The sequence below is a fragment of the Zosterops lateralis genome (assembly GCF_965231275.1).
Source record: "Zosterops lateralis genome assembly, chromosome: 8".
NCBI lineage: Eukaryota > Metazoa > Chordata > Aves > Passeriformes > Zosteropidae > Zosterops > Zosterops lateralis.
The window spans coordinates 12632653-12653910 of NC_139768.1; the positions used below are offsets into that span (position 1 = coordinate 12632653).

Sequence of the window (21258 nt, forward strand, 5' to 3'; positions counted from 1 at the left end):
GACTCCAGATCACCATCAAATCAGGATCAAGGTTTGCAATTTTCCACTACTGTATTGGTAATAAAGGAGTCTTAAACTGAGGTTATTCGTCAAGTCCCTGAGAAATATAATAGTACAAGAAGTTTGCACAGGAAAATATATTTAAGGTTTTAAATATTGCCAAGAAGACTCAGGTGCAATCTAAAAAGAATGCACTTTGGGGCTACAAAAAATTGAACAAGAAAAATTCCTGATAGCTATGCTCAAATGTAGGTTGTATCTAAAGCCATAGGTTAGAAGCTCCCATGTTTAAAATGCTAGCTGGAAACATACCAAATGCATTATAGAAACACCCCTTAAAAAGTAATTCCAAACCTCAATGATGCTATTAAGCACCTGCAGCTATTTTGGGCAACTTAGCTCTGTCCTTAATTTTGATCTTGGAAGAACAAAATAAAAAAAGTGACTGTTTTCCAGAAGCAAACAAAAAGTTTAATTATTCTATATGGTGCTCCAAGTGCTCATGAACTGAATTACATTGGTTTACTTTGTAGATGTTTATAGAGCCAGCCTATGTTGTTTGACTTTTGAGAGAAGACTAATAGGTGTAGTAAGAGGGGGTGGCCACAAAACCCCTTATGGTTAAGCCAAAATAGGGGTCATGCCTAGGGCATTTTATCTGCCCTGCTTACACACCCCTGGGGAATTGCATCTCAACAGTTGATTCTCTGTTAATCAATTCACATTAGTGCCTGCCTTTTAGCTTTCACTTTGCTGAATTCCAGGAAAGAAGTTCTTAAACCAAATGCATGCTCTATCTCTGACCTAGTCAGAGCTGCTGCATTTCAAGGAGAAATAAGCAGATTTTATTTGCTCTACCAGCTGATAAGAGACACCTTTGTAAGTAAAAATTCATAGCCAGCAAGCTCAACACGAACAAGATTCAGTGGTCTGTTTACACAGGTCAGCAGTAATATGGGAGGAGATGACATTTATGAATTTTTTTTCCTCTACCAACTCCAGAGAAAGATTTATGAGACATTTTTCCGCTTTCCTTTTCTTATTTACTGTGGCTTAACATGATGTGCTTAATAAAGAGACCTGTAGCACTTGCCATTACTCCATGCAGTTTCAGCATGTGGTTTTGTACTGTTCTTGCATTTACAAGCTAAAATTTATAACAATTAACTACTCACAAGCAACTACACATGAAGGAGGGGAGAGTTATGAACACAAAAATAGCAAATACCTCATTCACAGAAGCAGATCAGACTTCATTTCCAAACCCTAGAGCCACATTGATTCAGTTACTCTCTAGTATACACACAGATCTTCATACAGAGGATCATCAAAAATAAACTTTATTATCAAACTTAAAATTCACACATTAAACATACAATCTAGACACAAATAATACTGAAAACATTCTCAAACAATAACCATTTCAGGTAATTTGGATGAGTAGCAAGTTACCATTGTTTTGAACGCTTTTTGAATATTTCTTAATACATACACCATCCTGAAATGTCTTCAAATGCTTAGCTGGCCAGCTCTCAATGATATTTTTAAATAGGGGGAATCTTATTTCTATAGAAATAACATTATCTAATTATGAATCAGAGACCCATAATTGTAGTGCTTGGGGGAAAAAAATATCATAGCCTCTTGAAATATTTAAAAGACATAAATAACTATTGTACATTTACAAGTTTTAAATATTTAAAGGCCTTTGTCACTATAAAAAGTTATTATGTACATATTAAATGCTATATAGAAATCCAGTCAGAGGTGAGTGTTGAGCTCTCAGATTTGGCCACTGAAGCCTATGAATTTGGTAGGCAGATTGTCCACAGGGTACACTATGGGGCCTGTTTTCATTGTAGGAGGTCCATTCAGCAGCTGCCAGTCACAGCTCCGAGCCAACTCCACTGTAAATATTTTTAGAAGGACTTTTGCAAACTCTTTGCCCACGCAGCTCCTCAAGCCCCCACCAAAAGGAATGAAACTGAACCTAGAGGAATCCTCTGGAGACGGAGACATGAAGCGATCCGGATTAAATTCTTCCTTGTTGGTAAAGAGATCTGCCACATCGTGTGTATCACAGATACTGTAAATAACATTCCAACCTTTAGGGATCTGGTAACCCTATAAAAAAAGAACAGAAAGGAGATGTGGAGCACCTTGCTGTGTTAAATAATGTGAACTGACAAGACACATCAGTGCACCCCACCTCCCCTCCTGGCTTCCTGCAGGTCACTCTAAGGCAGACAGGCTACATGAAGGCAAAATACTTTGCAGCTGCTCTGAGGAGTTGTGCCCAAACCTTGCTTACATTTAGCTCAAGGGTCTTGAGTGCAATCCGAAATCCTCCAGGAACAGGCGGGCTCAGCCTGAGGGTCTCTTTGATGACACAGCCTGTGTACTTCAGCTGCTCCAAGACCTCCATGTCCAGCTGCTTCTCTCGGTTAGAACTGCACAGTAACCCCTAGGAAGGAAAATGCTGCCATGACATTCATGAACCATGCACCAGGGCACTGCAAAAGTAGCTTCCCCTCAGCTACAAGCAGTATTTTCCTGCCACCCCTAAAAGTAGGGCACCACCTGGGTCAAAGGGAGCCCTGTCTGAATACCTGTCCTGGAGGTACCTTCCTCCCACTGCCCCCTCCTGTGAAATGCCTCTGGGGAAGACACCCACCTTCACCTGCAGTTCTTTCCTCACTTTCTGCAGCACTTCATGGTGGAGCCCTAGGAAGGCGATCAGCGACGTGGCAGCACTAGCAGTGGTTTCATGGCCCCCAAACAGCAGCTCTGTGGCAGACTCCTTCAACTCCTTACACAAAGGATAGAAGAGGCATAAACCAGGCCTTGAACACAGTATGTCTACCAGGCCCACTCTACCACTGCAATGCTGTACATTTTTCCCAAACTAGAACAGACACCCAGGGGGCAGGATAGGGGGGTTGGTGGTGGTGTTGATGCTCCCTGTGGACACGTTTCCCCATCCAACAGCCTGACTGCCCCTCAGCACCTTGGTGCTCAACACAAGCTGGTTTATTTCATGGAGAAAGCAGAGCATCTCCCGCTCTTTCTTTTAGTACCCACAAGGCAAGTGTGATGTTCTCAGACGGTCTGAGAGAAAGAGATGAATCCAGTCGTGGGGAGCCTTACCTGCATGTTGAGCTGCTCCCCGTTACCCTGTGTGTGCTCCATCAGCAGCTGCAGCGCATCCTTGTAGCCACCCTCGGGCTCCTTGCGGGCCATCTTGGCACGGATGTTCTCCTCGATCTTGGCGTGGATGATGTTGCGTGCCCGCAGGCCCTGACCAAGCGGGAGGGGGAGCGCTGTGGGTCTCGGGCTGCACTGCCATCCCTCCCCCGCCATCCCCCGAGCCCCGGCCGAGGGGCACCTCTCCTCTCCTGGGCTGCCGTGAGCCTTACCCGGTAGAGCCCGCTGAACGGCACATCGATGGGCAGCGAGAAGAGGTTGCGGATCATCTCCTCGAAGGCCTCGACCAGCTGCTGCTCGCCGTCGGGGCTGGCCTGGCGGGGCTGGAAGCCCAGCAGGATTCTCATGGCGATGCGAAACATGAGGCGCTTCACCTCGGGGTACACGAGCAGGCAGGGCCCGGCGGAGCCCAGCCAGCGCGCCAGGCAGGCGCTCACCTCCTCCTGGATGACGGGCACGTAGTGCTGCAGGGCGTCCCGGGAGAAGGCGCGCATGATCACCTGCCCGGGGGGACGGGGAGGAACGGGACAGGCTCAGCCGCCGCGCCCGGGGCCGCCGCGCCCGCTCCCCGCCCGCCTTGGGCCGTACCTTTTTGCGGTGCTTGTGCTGCCCGTTGTGCAGGTTGGAGAGGCAGCCCGAGCCCAGGATGGTGCGCACCGAGGCGGGCCACTGCACCGAGACCAGGCGGTGCTCGCCCAGCAGGATGTGCCGCACGTTCTCGGCGCCCATCACCCGCACCGTGGGCCGCCCGAAGAGGTGAGTCTTGTAGATGAAGCCGTATTTCCTGCGTTTCATCTGCAGGAATTTCCGCCTCTAGACAGGGGATGAGAGGGGAGAAAGGATAAAATAAATTTCAGAAAGGATAAGAGGAAGAAGAGGCAGGGAGAGCGGCTCTTTCCCACCTGGGCGCGGAGCCTGTCAAAGTCACGGCTCATCTCCCTCCCCTGCAGCCAGAGGAGCTCCGGCTCCAGCTGGGCGCCTCTCCGCTCCCCGCCCTCGGCCGGCCTTACCTGCAGCACCAGCTGCAGCGTCTCCCCGAAGAAGGGGAGCCCCATGGTGCCCGGGGGCAGCGGCAGCGGGCAGCTGGGGTCGCGGCCGCTCACGCAGTACAGGTCCCAGAGCTTCACGGCGGCCAGAAAGAGCAACAGGGGCAGCAGGAAGGTGCACAGGGCGCTGGCGACCAGGGCGGAGAAGCCCATGGCTGGGGAAGGACTCCCGCCCGGCCCCCCGGGAGCTCAGAGTGCGCGGGCTGGGCTCGCCGCGGGCCGCCTTTTATACCCTTCCCAGGTTGCTGCCCACCCCTACCTTGGTCCGATAAATTAGTTCACCCAAAGTTCATCTTTAATTGCGGATTGCGGCCTAGCTCCTCCCCCCGAAATCTTTAACTATTTGCTTTGCGCGGCGCATCCTACCCGTGGCAGACTCTGCCGGGGAGGGAAAGGTGCTGTCGGGGGCGGCTCCGGACCCGCTGACCCTGCACCGCGCTGGGCGAGCGGGCTGCGGGCCGTCCCCTCAGCCGACACTCGGTGGTCGAATCGCCACCGCCTTCTCATCCTCGGATTTATCGCCGATGCTCGTTAGAGACCGGGGCTGCAGCCAGAAATGCCCGCAGCCGGCGGCGCGGCTGTCGGAGACACCTACCCCGGGCTCTGTGTCCACTGATGGGCTCTGTGTCCGCTCCTTCCCCCGGCACTGCCCTGACGGGCTCTGTGTCCACTGACGGGCTCTGTGTCCGCTCCTTCCCCCGCCCGCCATGAACGAGAGCGCCGAGAGAGCGGCCGGACCGGGGGGCGCCGGGCTGGGACAGGGGGCGGCCGGAGCGGAGGGTCCCCCGCGCTGGGGCAGCTCGGGGAGCTCCTGAGCAGAGCCGCAGCGGTGCCGACACCGGCTCGGAGCCTCCGCTGTCCCCTGGCTCACCTCGAACGGCACGGCTTGTGTTTCTGCCGGCCCCGCGGAGGAAGGAGCCGCCGGCCGCGGCCCGTCTCAGCTCCCGGTGCAGGTTCAAGCGCGGGTCACCGAGGGAAAAGGAGGTGAGCGCGGAAAGGAAACACCAAACCCGCCGTGCCTGGCGCCTCTCCCCGGGATCCGCTGCTCGCCCTGGCCGGAGGCTCTCCAGATTCCCGTCGGGGCTGCCGCGGCCGGGAAGAGGCGCTGGGGCTCGGCACTACCGGGCGGCTCCGGGCGGGAGGAGCGGGGCTGCGGGAGGGATGCGCTGCCCGGGGCTGCTGCTGGGGCTGCGGGGCCGCAGAGCTCTCCGCCGGCCACGGCTGCTGCCAGGACACTTTTTTTTTTTTTTTTTTTTTTTTTTACGTTTTTTATCTTTTCCCTCTCTGTTACTTTTCCCCGTTACTTTTGCTTTCTTGTTCCCAGACGAGCTCAATAAACGCTGGAAGTTCTGTGTGTGTGTGTGTGTCTGTGTAGGGGAGAGGGAGATGTCACTTTTAATTATTATTTTTCTAACAATCGACGCATCGCACGAGACACAGCGTATCACAGGATGCGCTGTCGGAGCGGGGCCGCCCCCCTGGGCCAGGAGGGAACCCCCCGGAGGCTGGGGAGGAGCGGTGGCCCCCCTGGGCCAGGAGGGAACCCCCCGGAGGCTGGGGAGGAGCGGTGGCCCCTCGGGGTTCGCTGCCCGGGAGCGGCGGCCGCGCCCTGACCCGGCGCTCTCCCCTGGCCGGGCGCTGACCCGCTTGTGACCTACAACACGGACCGTGACATCTGCGTGAACCCGGCCGGCAACCGCGCCAAGTTCACTGTCTATCAAAATAACGAGATACGGTGGCCTGAGCACCGATAATTGCCACAGGAAGGCTTTATTATCTCCCCAGCTGTGTATTCCCCAGCCATCGGCTTGAAAAGAATCAAATGGTAAAGAGTGAAAGGGATAATTAAAAACATCTTGGAAGGGGGTCAAGAAATTAACAGCCTAATATGAACAAACTTTGATTACAAGTAACAATTATTACACTTCATTTGTAAATGCTTGTGTTTATCTGCAAACAAAATCAGTTTATCAGGGTTTTTTTGTGGTTTTTTTTTTTTTTTTTTTTTTTTTTTTACTAGATTCATGTTACATTTTTCAGCGGGCTTGTTGGCGCTCAGGGTAATTTTTAAGTGCGCTGCTGGAGGAGGCCTGACCTTCCTGCAGCGGGTGCTGGAGGCTGCAGGCCCAGCCCTGCCCAAGCCCTGCCCGCGGTGAGACCCTGAATCCCCTGCGGTCTGAATCGCCAGCCAGTAGCTCCTGCTAATTAAAGTTAGTCATTGCCACTTGCAGCCACCATCTACTGATTTCACTTCTGATAGGCAAAAAGATTCACCTTTCAGGACAAGGTCAGAAGGGCCAGAGGCTCTGGTTCACTACAGGGTCGACTTGCCAATAGCACTTAACTCAGCCCTGCAGTTCAACTTCTTCCAGATTTGAGCTGTCACATTTGGGAGCCAGGTTTCTGCCCGAGGTAGTGAGGTGGTCACTGCACAGCCCTCCACAGTTAATGCCAGCACATGCCCTCCTGCAGTGTCCCAGCACGGACAGGGCAAGGCCATCTCTAGCACTGAAGCAGGATGATGACGGTTTCAGGAGACTGGAGAGCTCCCCAGAGCCTTTCCAAAAGGACACTGTGCCATGGTTTGACCCTCACAAGTCAAGCTGGTTCTTCACACAGAGCACATGATACCACCAGGCATGGGATGCTCTGGAGGGACAAAGAGGATTATTTTCCCACTGCATTCACACGGAATGTATGACAGTGGGGAGTAGAAGAGAAGCTGAAAGAAACATATAAACGTGTTGTGGATCAAGGGCCTGGGCTCAGGTCTGTTCTCAGTACACAAACAACAGGACTCACTCAATTTTATTTTACATGGGAGAGAAATACCCTGTGGGGGTACTCAAAAGCCATCTAAAAAGGTGCCCTCAGCAACCATGTTTAGTCTCGGGTACCACCTCCTGGATGGACACACGGAGCTGCTGTCCTGACACTTTCCCTGGCAGAGCCGGGCTGATGGAGGTGACAGTCTGGCCAGCCAGCCAGCTACCACAGGGCATGTGTCACCTTGCAAATGTCCCCTCTGCAATGTGAGCAGCATCATCAGGAACAAGGGACTTTCTACATATTCAGAAATGTCTGTTTTTTAAACATTTGCTCCCCAAAGGCCCCTTCCCAGCTTCATTCCAATCCCATGGGCAGGCTGTGGCTGGGGAGAATATCCTGGAGGGGTGTCAAAGGGGGCTTCATGGCAGACCCCAAGGAGCCACACAGTGCTCAGGCACAATGTACACAGCTACTACTAGAGGGTGAATGAGAGATATCCTCTTTGTGCCAGCTCTAATGGGAAGTGCATGAATGAGATTAAATATTTACAATAAAAACCACTTTACACTCTATTACTCTAGCTAGAGTTGATGCCGTGGATTGGGCAACTCTGGCTTGTGTTTTCCTGCAGAGCCCCAACTTTTCCTCTTTTTTCATCTAAAAAGCTACAGTGTGCAGGACGTTTGTCCTGCCTCTCCTGTAACATACCTACAGGAGATAACCCTGGGAGTCTTAGCTGTGGGTCTGGGAATTTTTCTCTCTATCCCTGGTAGCTGGGGGTCTGTATGGGGCAGGGGCTGACTGAACCCCCATGGCAAATGTACCCTGCCAACAGTTCCAGCAGGTTTTGCTACAGTGCTCAGGAGGGGGACTGCAGCACACCCTACTGCAGCACCCTGCACACCCTACCAGGCTGTACACCAGGAGAGGACAAAAAGAAAGACCTTTAAGGTTTTGTTGGGCAGTGACCCAGTAGCATACCCAGCCTGGGGCAGCAGAGAGCTGCTCCCAGCAGCTGTGGAGGGGCATCAGCTCCAGGGCTGGGGGGAGCAGCGCACCCCTGGCTCAGGCCTTGTGGTCTTGGCTGGGCTGCAACAGGTGGAAGTAGAGCTGCAGCCCATCATCGACAGGGTGCACAATGGGCACGGTCTGCATGGTGGGGTAGCCAGGGGTGGCCAGCTCCCAGCGGGCCGTGCTGACCAGCTCGATGGCCAGCAGCTTGAGGATGGCCTGTGCCAGCTCCTTCCCGATGCAGCTCCGTGCCCCTCCGCCGAAGGGGATGTAGTGGAAGCGGCCCGCAGCCTCCGGCCGGCCGGCCCCAAAGCGGTCCGGGTCAAAGCTGCCAGGGGGGCTCTGGTACACAGCAGCTGTCTCGTGTGTGTCACGGATGCTGTACATGACGCTCCAGCCTTTGGGGATCTGGTAGCCCTGGGGAAGGGAGAGAAGAGGAGGAGAGGATTGTTATATACCTGTGCTACTGGAGGGTGAACAGAGGGTGCCTGAGGACAGCCCCAACGCACTGCCCACCTGCTCTGCAGTTCCTTTTCTCCCCAGCCCAACTGGGACACACAGAGGTTGCAGGGTGACGCTTCCCTTGAGCTACACTGCCAAGCACCACCACTGTGCTGGACACAAGGTGCTTGCACACAACGGCAGGCAGCAGCTCTTTAGCAGCCTGCAGAGTGAGAGGCACTTACATCGAGCTCAAAAGTCTGCAGTGCCGTCCTGTAGCCTCCGGAGACTGGGGGCAGCACCCGCAGCACCTCCTTAATCACACAGTCCAGGTAGCGCAGGCGGCTCAGCTTCTCCAGGCTGATGTCTGAGGTGCAGTGACAGCTTTGCCCTGGTGGAGCCGGGAGCTGGGGACCAGTGCAGGGGTTGGTCTGGGGGACAGTGGGCTCCAGCAGGGCACTGGGCTGGAGGGAATCTTCCTCCACTGGGGCCAGGGACTGGCTCTGGTCCTTGTGAATGTCTTTGGCCATGGAGTGGGGAAGTGGTTTGTCTCTGTCCCTGCTCTGGATGGTCAGGGTGTCCAGGCAGGGTCCTGCAGGGCAGCACTCACTCTGCTGGTACAACTCATGGGATATCAGCTCCTGCCTTATTTTTTCAATCACTGAGGGGTGTTTCAGTAGCAGGAGGATCAGAGAGGTGCTAGCACTAGCCGTGGTGAAAAAAGCAGCAAATATGAGCTCAATTGCTGATTCCTGGGAGAGGAATGAAAATGACAAGTTTGAATAACATTTCAAAGTGATTGTGTCTCAGACTGTTTTTACCTTTTGCAGGTTTTATCCCTGTGCAGGGGGCCCTGGCCCCCACTCTGCTCTCCCCAAACCCACACCCATCCAGGATTGGCAGGGACCAAAGCATTTCTGTATGAACAGGACATCCACTTGCTAAGTGACTGATGCAGAACCACAGCTGGGATGAGTACACATTACCTCCAACCCAGCTCTTCTAAGATTCCCTCACAAGATTTACCAATTTTAAGGCAGCACTCTAGCATGCATTATAGCACATTGAGTGAAGTCCATTTCAAGTATTATATTATGCTTTTTATCTTCATCTGCCAATTCTCCTTTGCACCCAGCTTTTACTTTTCTGCCCAGGCAGCGGATATGGGCAGTGGTTTGTGCACAAATTGTAGATGTGCTGGCAGCTAAAATGGGTTGCATTTGATCCATCTCCAGTTATGATTGATCTTATCTGGGAGGGGACTCAAGGCAAGAATCAAAAGCATAAAGGCCTCTCTGCTAGAACAGAGAGGGAAGTGGCTGGGAAGTGCTGCAGCCAGCAAGGAACACACACCAGGCAAAGGACTTGCTTGCTTTTCAAGCTGTACAGTCTGAAGCACAGCAGAGTCCCCAATAGCTCCATAGCAGATGTATCCATAACAAGTTAGGAAGTTAACCAGCTCAGATGCATGGACCACAGCACAGTCAAATGTGTAATATGTGCCTTGTCCAAGGTCAGGGGTCTCCTCACAGCCTCCCAGCCTTTGTGGGACTGTCTGCAGGGTCTATATGGAACAGTATATACCAGGTTGCTGGGGGCTGTTTGCAGCACCCTCTGATCAACTTTTTCAAGTGTTTTCCCTAAAGTTAAAGGTTGCCCAGAGCTGGTTCATGGCATGACACATCTCTGACAGCAAATGTAATGCTCAAACCTACAGCACCATCAGAAGGTGCCAGTGGCTCCACAGCACAGGGCTGGGAGTGCTGAGGCCAGAGGCCAGAGACAAAAGCCAAGGAGCAGCGGAAGGGAGGAGTACCAGGAACTGTCCCCTGGGAGGCCTGGGACCTGGCAGGTATTACAGAGCACTAATTGCTCCAGCCCAGGGGCAAAGAGGAGCAAAATCCCCCGGGGACACAGAGCAGTTTCCTTTCACATGACTGTGTCTGGACTTTAAATTGTTCTGAGACAATCGGTTCTAGAGAGGTGAAGCCACAAACACAACACAGAGAACACTTGAAGACTGAAGGTACTTGGATTCAAGTCTGATAAAGTTAAGGATAATGTAACAAAGATGACACTTTGACACTTTGCTACTATCCTTAGTGCCATATATTGTCTGGACTAGATGCTTTTGCCAAAGTGCAGCTCTCAAGGGCATCTTTCAGCTGAAATAAAACCCTTGGAACAACAGATCTCTGTCAACCCCTATCACACCTCCTGCAGGCATTAGCAGGAATTTTTACATTCACAAGTAGCAGACACAGATGAAAAGAAACCTCTCAGCTCCACCACATGCAATTAAACCCCAAGACATTTCAATAGCATGCAAGGAATTTAGGGCAACCTCTTAGGTTTGAAATAACAGCCCTTATGCTCTTTGCATCAACCTCTGACAGTGCTGCTGCAGAAGTTGTGTCACATCTGCTGTCACAGCTTTCCCTCCCTGTTTCTACAAGGCCAACAGAACCAGTGACTGGGAGGCAGGATATTCCCAAGCTTCCTCACCAGTACTGTCTCTGTCCTGGGAGGCAGAACAGGAAGCATTACACCCAGCCAGTGACAGCATTATTACGCAGGATGGTTTGGTTTTTTTTTAATTTTCCCAAGGTCTAAAATATTTTAAAACAGTATTATTGGCAAAGCAATCTCTTTTTTATGATCTGTACATTTCAAGGGCCCTGGTGAGTTCATGGCAGAAGTACAGATCACAGAAGTACAAATCACAGTTTAAGAAAATGTCTCGGAAAACTGTCTTTCCAGATCATTTGAAAAAAAAGCAGATTAGTGACTAGTTGGTGCCAGTGTCTGGAGGGTCTCTCAAAGACAGATATATCCACAACTCTGAGACAGCTTTGGACTTTTTATCCAATTACACTGTTTCATTAAATGAGACCTCTACTACTGTTTTATTAGGGTAGAGAATATTGCCATAATTGCAAGAATAGGCAGTTCAGTTTGCAAGTAATTTTGTTAAATACAAAAATTTTCTAACCATAAAGGTACAGAACAACACATGAATATATTTTAATTTGAATCAGCTGGCCCAAGGTCACTGCCATGCCACTCAGTCCAGGTTACATTTAGTATCTCCTTATTCCATTTGTGGTCAGAGCCAGAGACATGATTGACAGGGAGAGATTGTGAAATTATTCTTGCACATTATTCATGTGACTATTAACAGAGATTAATTAATCTTAATTACATTTTGACTCTGTCAATTATTTTTAAAAATTACATTATAATAAAACATTGTTAGAATAAATGATATAATAAATAATTATAATAAAATGTATTTAGGAATGTATGCTGGTTCTAATTATATCAAATAGTTGCTCAAAGTTTTTCAAATATTTTAGATTTAGAGATTGCATTTTTACAAAATATTTATAAAGCATTATTCTTTGGATAGTTATCCTGAAATACTTAAATAAACAGTAAAACTACCTTTAAACTATATTCAAATACTTTAAAAACATATCCAGCTGCTATACCCATGCAAAACTGCTTCAAAACTTGTCATATAAATGCAGTGTCATCTATCATTCACTGATACCAAATGACCTGGAACTATGAATGATGCAGTATTAATGACAATTTTTTTCCCAAGATCTTTGGCAAAATACTCATCATGTTCACTTGGTGGCTTTGGCTCAGCAAGGACTACTGGGCTCATCCCTATGTCACAGTCATACATCATATTCCATCATAGCAATCCACAAGCTACATGATCTGATGAATGAGGAGGTGATAGGGAATGACCTGGAATCCATCACTCCATCCCTAGACCCATTCTTATTTATCACCTCAGAAATTTCTGGGCTCATAGCCCTGAGGAGTCCAGTGACATGATCTACACCCTGCTCTAGGCTGGGTGCTAGGCTATGTTTGAGATGCACACAAATAGCTCTAAATATTTCCAAGAGAGTGTCCTGGAGGTTACTGAGTGCACAGATGTGCAGAGCCTTAATGCAGCCACATAACCCTAGCACCATCCTACACCAGGCCATGAAGAGGAAAGATAGAAGGGACATTCATTCCCCTTCAAAAGGGTCCCTTCTAATGCAAAGAGACGCAAGAGTACAAGAGCATAAGAGTGTGTTGAGTGCAGGCTCCCTCATGTGTGCAGGAGCTGGTGTCCTCACCACTGGTAAGAGTGGGCAAAGCCAGCAGCTGGCGGTGGTCCCCACACAAGCCTCCCTCCTCCTGGCCCCCAGCCCATGTCTCTCAAACAGCCACCAAGTCAGGAGTGGCACTGCAAGGCAGAGGTTCTCCTTACCTTTAACTCCTGCATGGTGAATTCTTTGCCATGCTCCTTGGCACTGTTCATTATGAAATCCAGAGCATCGCTGTGGTCTTCTGGGTTGTTTCTCTGCAGTTTTTCCTGTATAGCCTTCTCCATAAACTTATGTAGCATGTCCCGTGCTTTGATTCCCTGTGAGAGGCACACACAGTTCAGGAGAACCTTAGGAACTGCCCCCCTCTCTAGAGAGACCAGGGCAACTCAAGTGTAGCAATCCTTAATCCCAGAACCTGTAACAGCAAGAACTGTTTAATCTGCTGCCCAGCCCCAGAGCCTTGCAAGAGGCAGCAGTTTGGGGGGAAATGCTGCACATTCTGTTGCCTTGCTGTTGTAAATCAAATGCAACAAGTCCCAAGAAACTCTCTGGAAGGAAAAGATAGCATTAAACCCATGCTACCAAGTTCAGAGGCATCTGCACTGAGCAAACCTACAGTTGTGTCAGGTCCAAAAGAAGTTATTCCAAAGGACAAGAAAAGGTAACAATAAAATTGTGTCCAGAGACAGCAAGGCACGAATGGTTTCACAAGGGCATAGTGGATAAAGACACATTAATCACAGTCAGCTCATCTTCAGGTGTGTTGCACTCCAGTGCAGCAAAACATTAATGTAAGATCTCAGCAAGTCAAGTGATCGGCAATGTCTTTGCAAAGTGGAATGCATGGAGTCACAGAGTGTATGACCCTCTATAAAAATGTCTCCTGCAAAATCCAGAAAGACCAGAAATTTGAAATTAAAAATGGCCATGGCCAGATGTTGGGAAGAAGATACAAAGGCCTGGATTTGAGGTGGGAAGGTTTGGACAAAGTAAACAGGGCAGGGAGTGAGGAAAAAGACAAGGGGCCCTAAAGGCAAGTTGAAGATGTTGGTTTGGGGCCAGACAGGCTTTGGCTGACCTGAGAGAAGGTAGGGAGGGATACAGCAGGAGGGATGAAAGCTCATACTGGTAACAACCTGCAAAGGGAAACTGGATGGGAAAAACAAGAGCTTTGATGAAGAGTAGCAGGGAGGCTGGGGGAGAAATGGGACTGGCTGTATAAGGTGATCCAACAGGGCAAAGCTCACAGTGGAAATAAGAGACGAGGAAAGACCTGGCTAAGTGGACAGGAGACTTCAGCTGTGGTAAGGGTGGAGAACCCAAAGCCAGAGGGAGGAACGTGAGAGGAAGAATGGTACACAGGACCTATATCTAGAGCAGGAGTGTGGAGTGGCAGGCAAAGATGGGCAGAGCAGCAGGGAAGGAACTGCAGGTTAAAAGAGGCAGAGAAGACTGTCCCTCTCCCTGGGCTGTCTCTGGGCTGCTGGACTACAAGGGACCGAGGACCATAACAGGTTTTAAGTTCTCAGCCTGCCTGAGTTGCAGAGGGGGTGCTAAGATGAGGTGTGCTGTGCCCACCTGTCTTTGTGCTTGTGCCCACAGACCCCTCTGCCATGGGCTGACAGAATTTCAGATGGGATAAGATGCAACAGGATCAGACATGATGGACTCTCCAGAGGCAACATATGGGATGGGGGAGAAAAGGAGCCCTGTGCTGTACAGTGAGCTGGAGCCAGTGCGCAGAGGTGTAGGGAGCCAGCCAGGAACAGGTGAGAAGTGCAGAGAGAAGGGGAAATGGCTGGGGTAGGTAAGACACCAAGCCCTCAGACCTAGATTGTGGTGTTGCAGATGCCCTGGCCCATCAGATATGTCCCTTGGTGCCTTAGGGACAGGGGCTCTGTGCTGCCAGGGCCCAGGCCCTGCTCCCGGGCAGGGGGAGCAGTGCAGGCAGCAGTACCTTGCGCAGCCCACTGAAGGGTATGTTGAGGGGCAGGGAGAAGAGGTTCTCCACCAGCTGTTCAAAAGTTTTGGCCAGATCCTTGAACTGCTTTTCCTCCAGGCGGAGCCCCAGCAGAATCCGAGCTGCAATGCGGAAAGTTAAGGTTTTAGCGGAGGAATAAACTGCGATAGAGCCTGGCTCCGTGCACCAGCCCCGCAGCTCCCAGCTCACAACCTTCTGGATCCGCGGCAGGTAGCTCTCCAGGGCGGCACGGCTGAACACTCTGGCCAGGATCTAGGAGGAGAAGGGGGGAAGAGAGGCAGGCGGTTAAAGCAAGAGGTGCACACACACCAGCGGGGCCCAGGCCCGGGCCGGAGGTGCCGTGAGCTGGGCTGTGTGCCCCGTCAGGGCGGCTGTCGGGCTCACCTTGCGGCGCTGGCGGTGCAGGTCACCGGTGGAGCTGAGCAGAGTATGGGAGCCCAGGAGGATCTGGGTGCTTTGGGGCCACTGTGAGCTGACCAGCGTGTGCTCACCCAGCAGGATCTTGCGGATGTTCTCAGCGCCTGTCACCCGCACCACCGGCCGGCCCAGGAGGTGGGTCTTGAAGACGTTCCCGTACCTCTCCCGCCGGGAGCTGTGGAAGCGGGGGCCCTGGGGACGAGCTGCGGGTCAGCCCGTGCCTCCCGCCAGCCCCTTCCCCCCCCGCCCCGTGCCCCGGCGCCTTACCTGGAGCAGCCAGTGCAGAGTCTCCCCGAAGAAGGGCCAGCCCATGGAGCCCTCGGGCAGGGGCAGGGCGCTGGCGCGGTCCCGGCTGAGGCTCCAGCGCAGCGCCCACAGGTGCCGGCACAGGGTGACCAGCAGAGCCAGGGCCAGCAGCCCCAGCGCCGCCGCCTCGGGCCAGGAGAGCCCGGCCAGCATCCTCCTCCTCCTCCTGCGGCGGCGGGGACGGGGCGGGAGCGGCTGTCGGGGTCCCGGACTCGGCTACGGGCGCTGCCGGCTGCTGCCCGCCCGGCCCCGCTCGCCTCCTGCTGCCGCTTCGCCCCTCGGCCACATTTATATAGATATTGGCCACTTACGCCCGATCCACCTTCGGAGATGACGTATCCGCTGCATATTTAAGCGGCGCGGCCAAGTGCGGTGATTGGCGCGGAGGGCCGGGGACCGCGGCCCGGGGGCTCGGGGCGGCGGCGGGGCAGACCCCGGGCTGGGGCCCCTCCCGCCCCCGCTCGGCCCCCGGGCCCGGCCGAGACGGGACGGCCGCCCCCGGGAGCGGGGAGCCCTCCTCGCCCCGCCGGGAGCTGCCGGCGCCCCCTCGGGCCGGCCTGCCCAGGTAGCGGGGCCCGTCCCGGGAGCGCCCCAGCCCCGCTCCGCAGCCCCCACCGCCCCCATTCCCGGCCTGCGGGGCGGCCCTGTCGTGCTGCCGGCCCGCACCCCGCCGTCGGGCCCGGGGGACCCCCGCCCGCCTTCCCCCGGGTAAATCACCCGCGAAACCGGCCCCGATGTGTGAAATTAAACAGGAATACGGGCGAGGTTTATGTTACTGTATTTAGACCGTCAATAACTTAAAAATACAGCGAAAAAATGTACATTATTTTTACACGTTCCTTTTGGTTTGCATTTGTTAGACATTCTCTTAGTGTCTAAGATATAGCCGGGAAGGGACAGTGCAAAGAGAGCGGCAGTCAATGGACAAAATGCCAATCGCTGGGATGGGGCTGGCGGGGAAAGCGCAAACCAACAAACAGATGCGGCACAAACCAACAGCGGCAAACCTATTCCTCACTGCAGCCTGGGATAAAGAACCCGAGATCTTACAAAAGGACAGTTAGAAATAGTAACCCTGAGGAACAAAACCAAAACGAAACAACGTGTCACATTATAAAGAACTCAAATGGTTATTTACATTCACAACCTCAAGATTAAACCCTTTTGGAGAACAAAGCCTATAAGTCCTAATGCTAAATAGATAATCAAGTCTAGTTCTCAAGTAGTTTTCAAAGGTACTAAAAATCAGAAGACTTTTTCATACCTCCAGACTACAAAACCTGGTATACAAAATTATGTCCAATCACTTTAAGGCTAATACACATTTAATGCAAGAAAACAATAGGTGGCATCTGAAACACAAGTATCTCAAAGCTTCAAAACATTAAATTAGGATTCAACCAGAAAACAGCAACTAAGGGATCATTTCTCAAATAATTCCTACTTGGAGCAAAATTTTGGACACCATATCTGCGGATATTTAAATAACATATTTACAGTTTAGCTGTTCCATGTACAATACGATTGCGCTGGTTTTTATTGTACACCCTTATTTTTCACCATTTGTTTACAATATACAAAATAGTATTCGATCCATTAAAAATACGTACAAAGAATTGTTTGTTGAAGACTACATGTACAATCCATCTACTGCATTTTTCCTTCTCTCCATCAAACAAAAGTCCTAACTGGTATCATCATTTGCTTAGTAGAAATAGTGGCTAGGAAACACCTCTTGGTGTGATGAGATGCTGTCGATTTAAGAGGCCTATGTGTGCTGGGACATACCATTCACTAAACTCCTAAGTTGCTTTACTACAGTCTCTATGAGCTTCTGCTTGTCACGGTCATTCTTCCTGAACTGAGCAAAAATGTTGTTCTTTTTGCTGGAGTCTTTCATTCTAGGGAAATAAAAAAGCAAATGACAATCATGTTAGAAGCATAAATTGAAAAGGAAAAGTCTGACTGTTTAGATCGGTTTGCTACTATTCCTTTTTTGATCTTTCTGATAACAAGAACTGAAAGATTACACAACCTGTTCACTATGTGTTCTTAAATTAAGCTTCTGCGAGGTAGAATTCGTTTTAACAAACAGACTGTAAGTATTAAACCCCTTCAGCAGGACCCCGATCCTACCAATTGCCTCAGGAGAGAAGCAATTTAGAAAACCCGTTAGTATCATCTCCTTCCACGGTAAATTCAGACTCGGAGCATGGCTAAGTTTCGTTCACCGTCAATGACGGGCATAATCTATATTGCTGATTTCCCGTACCGACGGATATAAAACGAATTTCGGGAAATTAAGTAAGTTACAGAAACAATATTTTGTAACAACATAGGCGATACGTACCCTCTGTGAACTCTGCAAAAGACGTTTTCACCGCAGGCAGGAGAGGAGAGAAAACATTGTTAGAAAGCGTGTTTAAACCGCGCAGCTGTTTTGATGCGGTTTTTAGGAGCAGGTTGGTACCGGGCTGCCGGTACCGTGCCCTGCCCACCCGAAACATTCGCACCGGCTTCCCCACGGCCAAAGCTCAGCTCTCCCTTCCCCAGAGCGGCAATTCGGGCAGCCCCGGCCCCGCCGCTCCCGGCAGGGCGGCCCCGGCCCCGGCGCCGCTCCGCATCCCCGCCCGGCAGCTCCGGCCCCGGCCCCGCACTTACTTCTCCAGCAGCGTCAGGGCCGTGCTGGGGTTGACCCGCAGGTACTTGGAGGTGGCCTGCCCGTAGTCAGCCAGGTAGGTGGACCAGTCCCACACCATGAAGAGGTCCAGGAGCTGCGGGGGAGAGGCGGGTGAGGGAGTGCGGGGCGGCTCTGCGGAGAGAGGCCGGGCGCAGCCCCTCGCCGAGCTCAGCCAACACCCCCCCTTCACCTGCCCATGTCTTTCTTTAAGCTCTTTCACCTCCCTCAGTGCAGGGAGGCGGCTGCGCGGGTTCGGCCCCAGGAGGGGATGGTAATGGCTTCACGGCTTTAGTATTTGGGAACTTGCTTTACCCTGGGGAGCGAGACAGGGATGCTCCTGTCTGTTGCTTCTCACAGTAATTTAAACGAGAGGTTCAAGTATTCTCAACGAAGTGAATTAAACATCTCCTGGCTGCACTCTCCATTGTGACTGATCCCTGAAACTCAGCGCTAAGCCCTGGGCACATTTCTGGCCCAAACAAACCCGAGCACTTCAGTGAAGGAACAAAAAGTCTCCAAGCACAGTTCTACGCTTGGCTGCAGTTTCAAATCAGGTCTTTGACTCATGATCTCAGAGCTGCTGTTCAAAAAACAAAGAAACAGCCTGCTTTTACAATCAGATGTGATGCCGAACCTCCAGCAGCCAGCACCCTCTCAGCCCTCAAAGCCTAATTCCCCCTGCAGCATCACCGGGCACCGCTGGGCACCCTGCCCAGGCTGCCAGGGGCCAGGGCACAGGCAGCCCCGCTCGGAGATGCCTTTCCCACGGCTACCTGCGGGCCGCGGGCCCCACGGCCATTGACGTCAATGGCGGGGCGCCCCAGCTTCCCCCTGCGTCTGCTGCCTGGCCTTGTCCTGCTGCTGAGGGCTAACAAGGGCTTGTTCCCAGGCTGGCCCGTGTTAGCCAAACCTACTGTCAAAATAAGCGTTGGGAACCACTAACAACACTTTGCCCCAGCGTGCAGTTCCTGTGGCTGCTCTGCTGAGCTGGGTCCTCAGTGTAACCTAGAGCCCTGCTTCCCTGGAGACCTGCTGGAACAGTCATGCTGGAAAGGCGGGCTGTAACAGGACTTTGTGTAACAAAACCACTTTAAAAATGTAAAAGACATTTACATTTTTAAAATGTAAATTGTGACTGCAAGTCACATCATTTTGCTATTTCAAGGAAGAACCCTGTCCACTTTAAACATTTGCTTCTGCTAAGGCAGACCAGAGCTGTTACAGCTGGGACACAACAGCAGCAGCCCCTGCTCCCACAGGCAGAGCTGCAGCAGGCGCCTGCTCCTCTGACTTCTCAGGCTGCACCCCGGAGAACCTCACCTTATTCAAACTTCTCAGCCTGATAAAGCTGTCAGAGGTGTCCAGTAATGCTCATGCCCAAAATCATAACACTAATTTATTTACAGAATAAAAGCATAGATCCAGTCTTCCCAGCTTCAAATTTCTATGCTTTTTCGCAAAATTTTCCACTTCCAAACCACTTTATTACATTACTTTCAAATATAGTGTCTAATTTTAATACATAATTTTCTAATTAATTACTCCTTCCTCATTGTAATGTAGTCTTTTAGGACTAGGTAGCAACATTTCCTGACATTATAATGGACCTCTGACACACCTACTGCTCTATCATCCCAAAGACCTTCAGGGACCCTTACAAACCTCAGTGATGCATTTTATATTTAACTATCCCATAGGGGTGAAAGGATCTAAAACCCAAAGAGGTTCTGCTGACTAGATATCCATGATAATCACCAACATCAAATTCAAACAGTTCTTTCCCACAAAGCCCTTTCTCAAGATGGACATCACCAATTTTACTGAGTTGCTGAGAACATGCAAACAGACTTGGGAAGGCTTGATAACTCAGAAATTAGCATCAGTTGTGAAATTCACAGCCTGAGTTGCTAGTGCATGTTACTCATCACTTGTTATTACCTGTGTTACACAGTTCATGGTGCCCACTCCTCACAGAGGTATTTTAAAGCACAACCAGAAGAGTGGGAAGATAGGACAGGCAGAGGCACAAGACAAGCTGTGAGGATAAAGCTGAAAGGAACCCAAACTATATAATCTGGTCATTATTAACTTCTGCTTACAGTGCTACTTGTCATGGGCTCCACATGGGACATGGTCCTTAAGGATGGACCAGTGTTCCTGCAGTTGTATTCAGTGAGTCAGAGGTTAAAGATTTCATTTCTTATCCCTATTGTACCATTGAAATGGAGGATTCTGGGTAAATCCTAAACAACCCTGAAGCTCATATGGTGAAAAGGTATCTAAAGGTATAGCAATGTGATAGCAATGTGCAGCCCAAAGCCATTGGTGACTGACACAATTACAGTGTTGACAAGTTGAAAGAAACTTCCCTGACAATACTGCATGAGTGAGTTTCATACGATGCTTCAATGGTTGACTCAATTGATTGTGCCACGGCTCTGGGAAATCTCCGTGACAGTGATGGCTGGGAGATTACACCTCATTTGTCACTTGGCCAAACACAGGTATGCATGTAGGGCTCTAAACAGACCATGAAGTCTGTTGTTTTTCAACACGAAGTAGAAAAATGTCACACAGAACATGAAGCATATTCTGTGCACTCTAAGACAGTCCTGGCCCTAAAGAGTAAACACTCAAAGAGCCACTATTGTCAAGGGGGTTGTACTCAGAGCTTCTTCCCTGCTCCAAGCATGGTCAAAAACCTACACGCAACCAACCTCATGCTAATAGATCTCTTAAGTTCAAGCAGCTGTCATGATAGCAGGTAACTCAAGGGCCCAGATATGCAATCAAATGACACATACCACTCAGTCACAGCTCCCTTCCCTTCTTCTGTGCATCTGTTCAGAGGCTGCAGTGTGACAATCATGTCCTGGCTCTGGATTAAATGTGGCAGGGAGCTGCAGACACTGCTGGAGACCAGACTGCTGCTGTGCACGATTATGCATTGAACACTTTGTCCCATTCACAGTTGTGATTCTGCACTGTGGCATACTGCTGTCTGCAGTGGGCTTTGACAGCAAGCACTGCATGCTGTGGGGTGGGCAAGAGCTGCCTGGTGTGCAGCTCTTGGGATGTGTGTCCTGGCCATTCATATCACCTGCATCTGCCCTGGCACCCAGGCTCGGTGGATGCCCAGCCTATGCAGGCACTTTGTGAGGGGAGCAGGTTGGCAAGCAGCCAGTGCAGAGAGGACAGTGTAGCAGAAATGACTCATTGGCCCCTGGACCACCACATGGGTGGTGGGAAATAACTTCAATCCATTCATGCAAAGCTTCACTTGAGCAC

General features: G+C 51.0%; 3 protein-coding genes across 5 annotated transcripts in view; all 3 read right to left on the reverse strand.

Annotated features, from left to right (window-relative positions):
• Window positions 1-1731: 1731 nt before the first annotated feature.
• On the reverse strand, window positions 1732-4403 carry CYP26A1 (cytochrome P450 family 26 subfamily A member 1; the record flags this gene model as incomplete). The annotated part of the gene is made up of 7 exons (XM_083866397.1): window positions 1732-2124; window positions 2312-2464; window positions 2675-2809; window positions 3148-3297; window positions 3417-3704; window positions 3793-4017; window positions 4215-4403. 7 exons carry the CDS (start codon window positions 4401-4403, stop codon window positions 1783-1785), a joined length of 1482 nt encoding a protein of 493 aa, XP_083722523.1. The 3' UTR covers window positions 1732-1782.
• Window positions 4404-8084: 3681 nt separating this feature from the next.
• Window positions 8085-15443, reverse strand: CYP26C1 (cytochrome P450 family 26 subfamily C member 1; the record flags this gene model as incomplete). Its single annotated transcript, XM_083866691.1, has 6 exons — window positions 8085-8447; window positions 8717-9223; window positions 12748-12903; window positions 14544-14819; window positions 14952-15176; window positions 15252-15443. 6 exons carry the CDS (start codon window positions 15441-15443, stop codon window positions 8085-8087), a joined length of 1719 nt encoding a protein of 572 aa, XP_083722817.1.
• A 609-nt stretch (window positions 15444-16052) lies between these two features.
• Window positions 16053-21258, reverse strand: part of EXOC6 (exocyst complex component 6) — a gene marked incomplete at its 3' end in the record, with an annotated part of 86740 nt that continues 81534 nt past the window's right edge. For 2 of the 3 annotated variants that reach the window (XM_083866011.1, XM_083866010.1), the window contains exons 21-22: window positions 17952-18064; window positions 16053-17191 (exon numbers count right to left, since the gene is read on the reverse strand). In XM_083866011.1, coding sequence (XP_083722137.1) covers window positions 17059-17191; window positions 17952-18064 — 246 coding nt within the window. Of the gene's footprint in view, window positions 17192-17947; window positions 18065-21258 lie in introns of those variants that run through there. The other variant, XM_083866008.1, reaches the window with a different exon arrangement.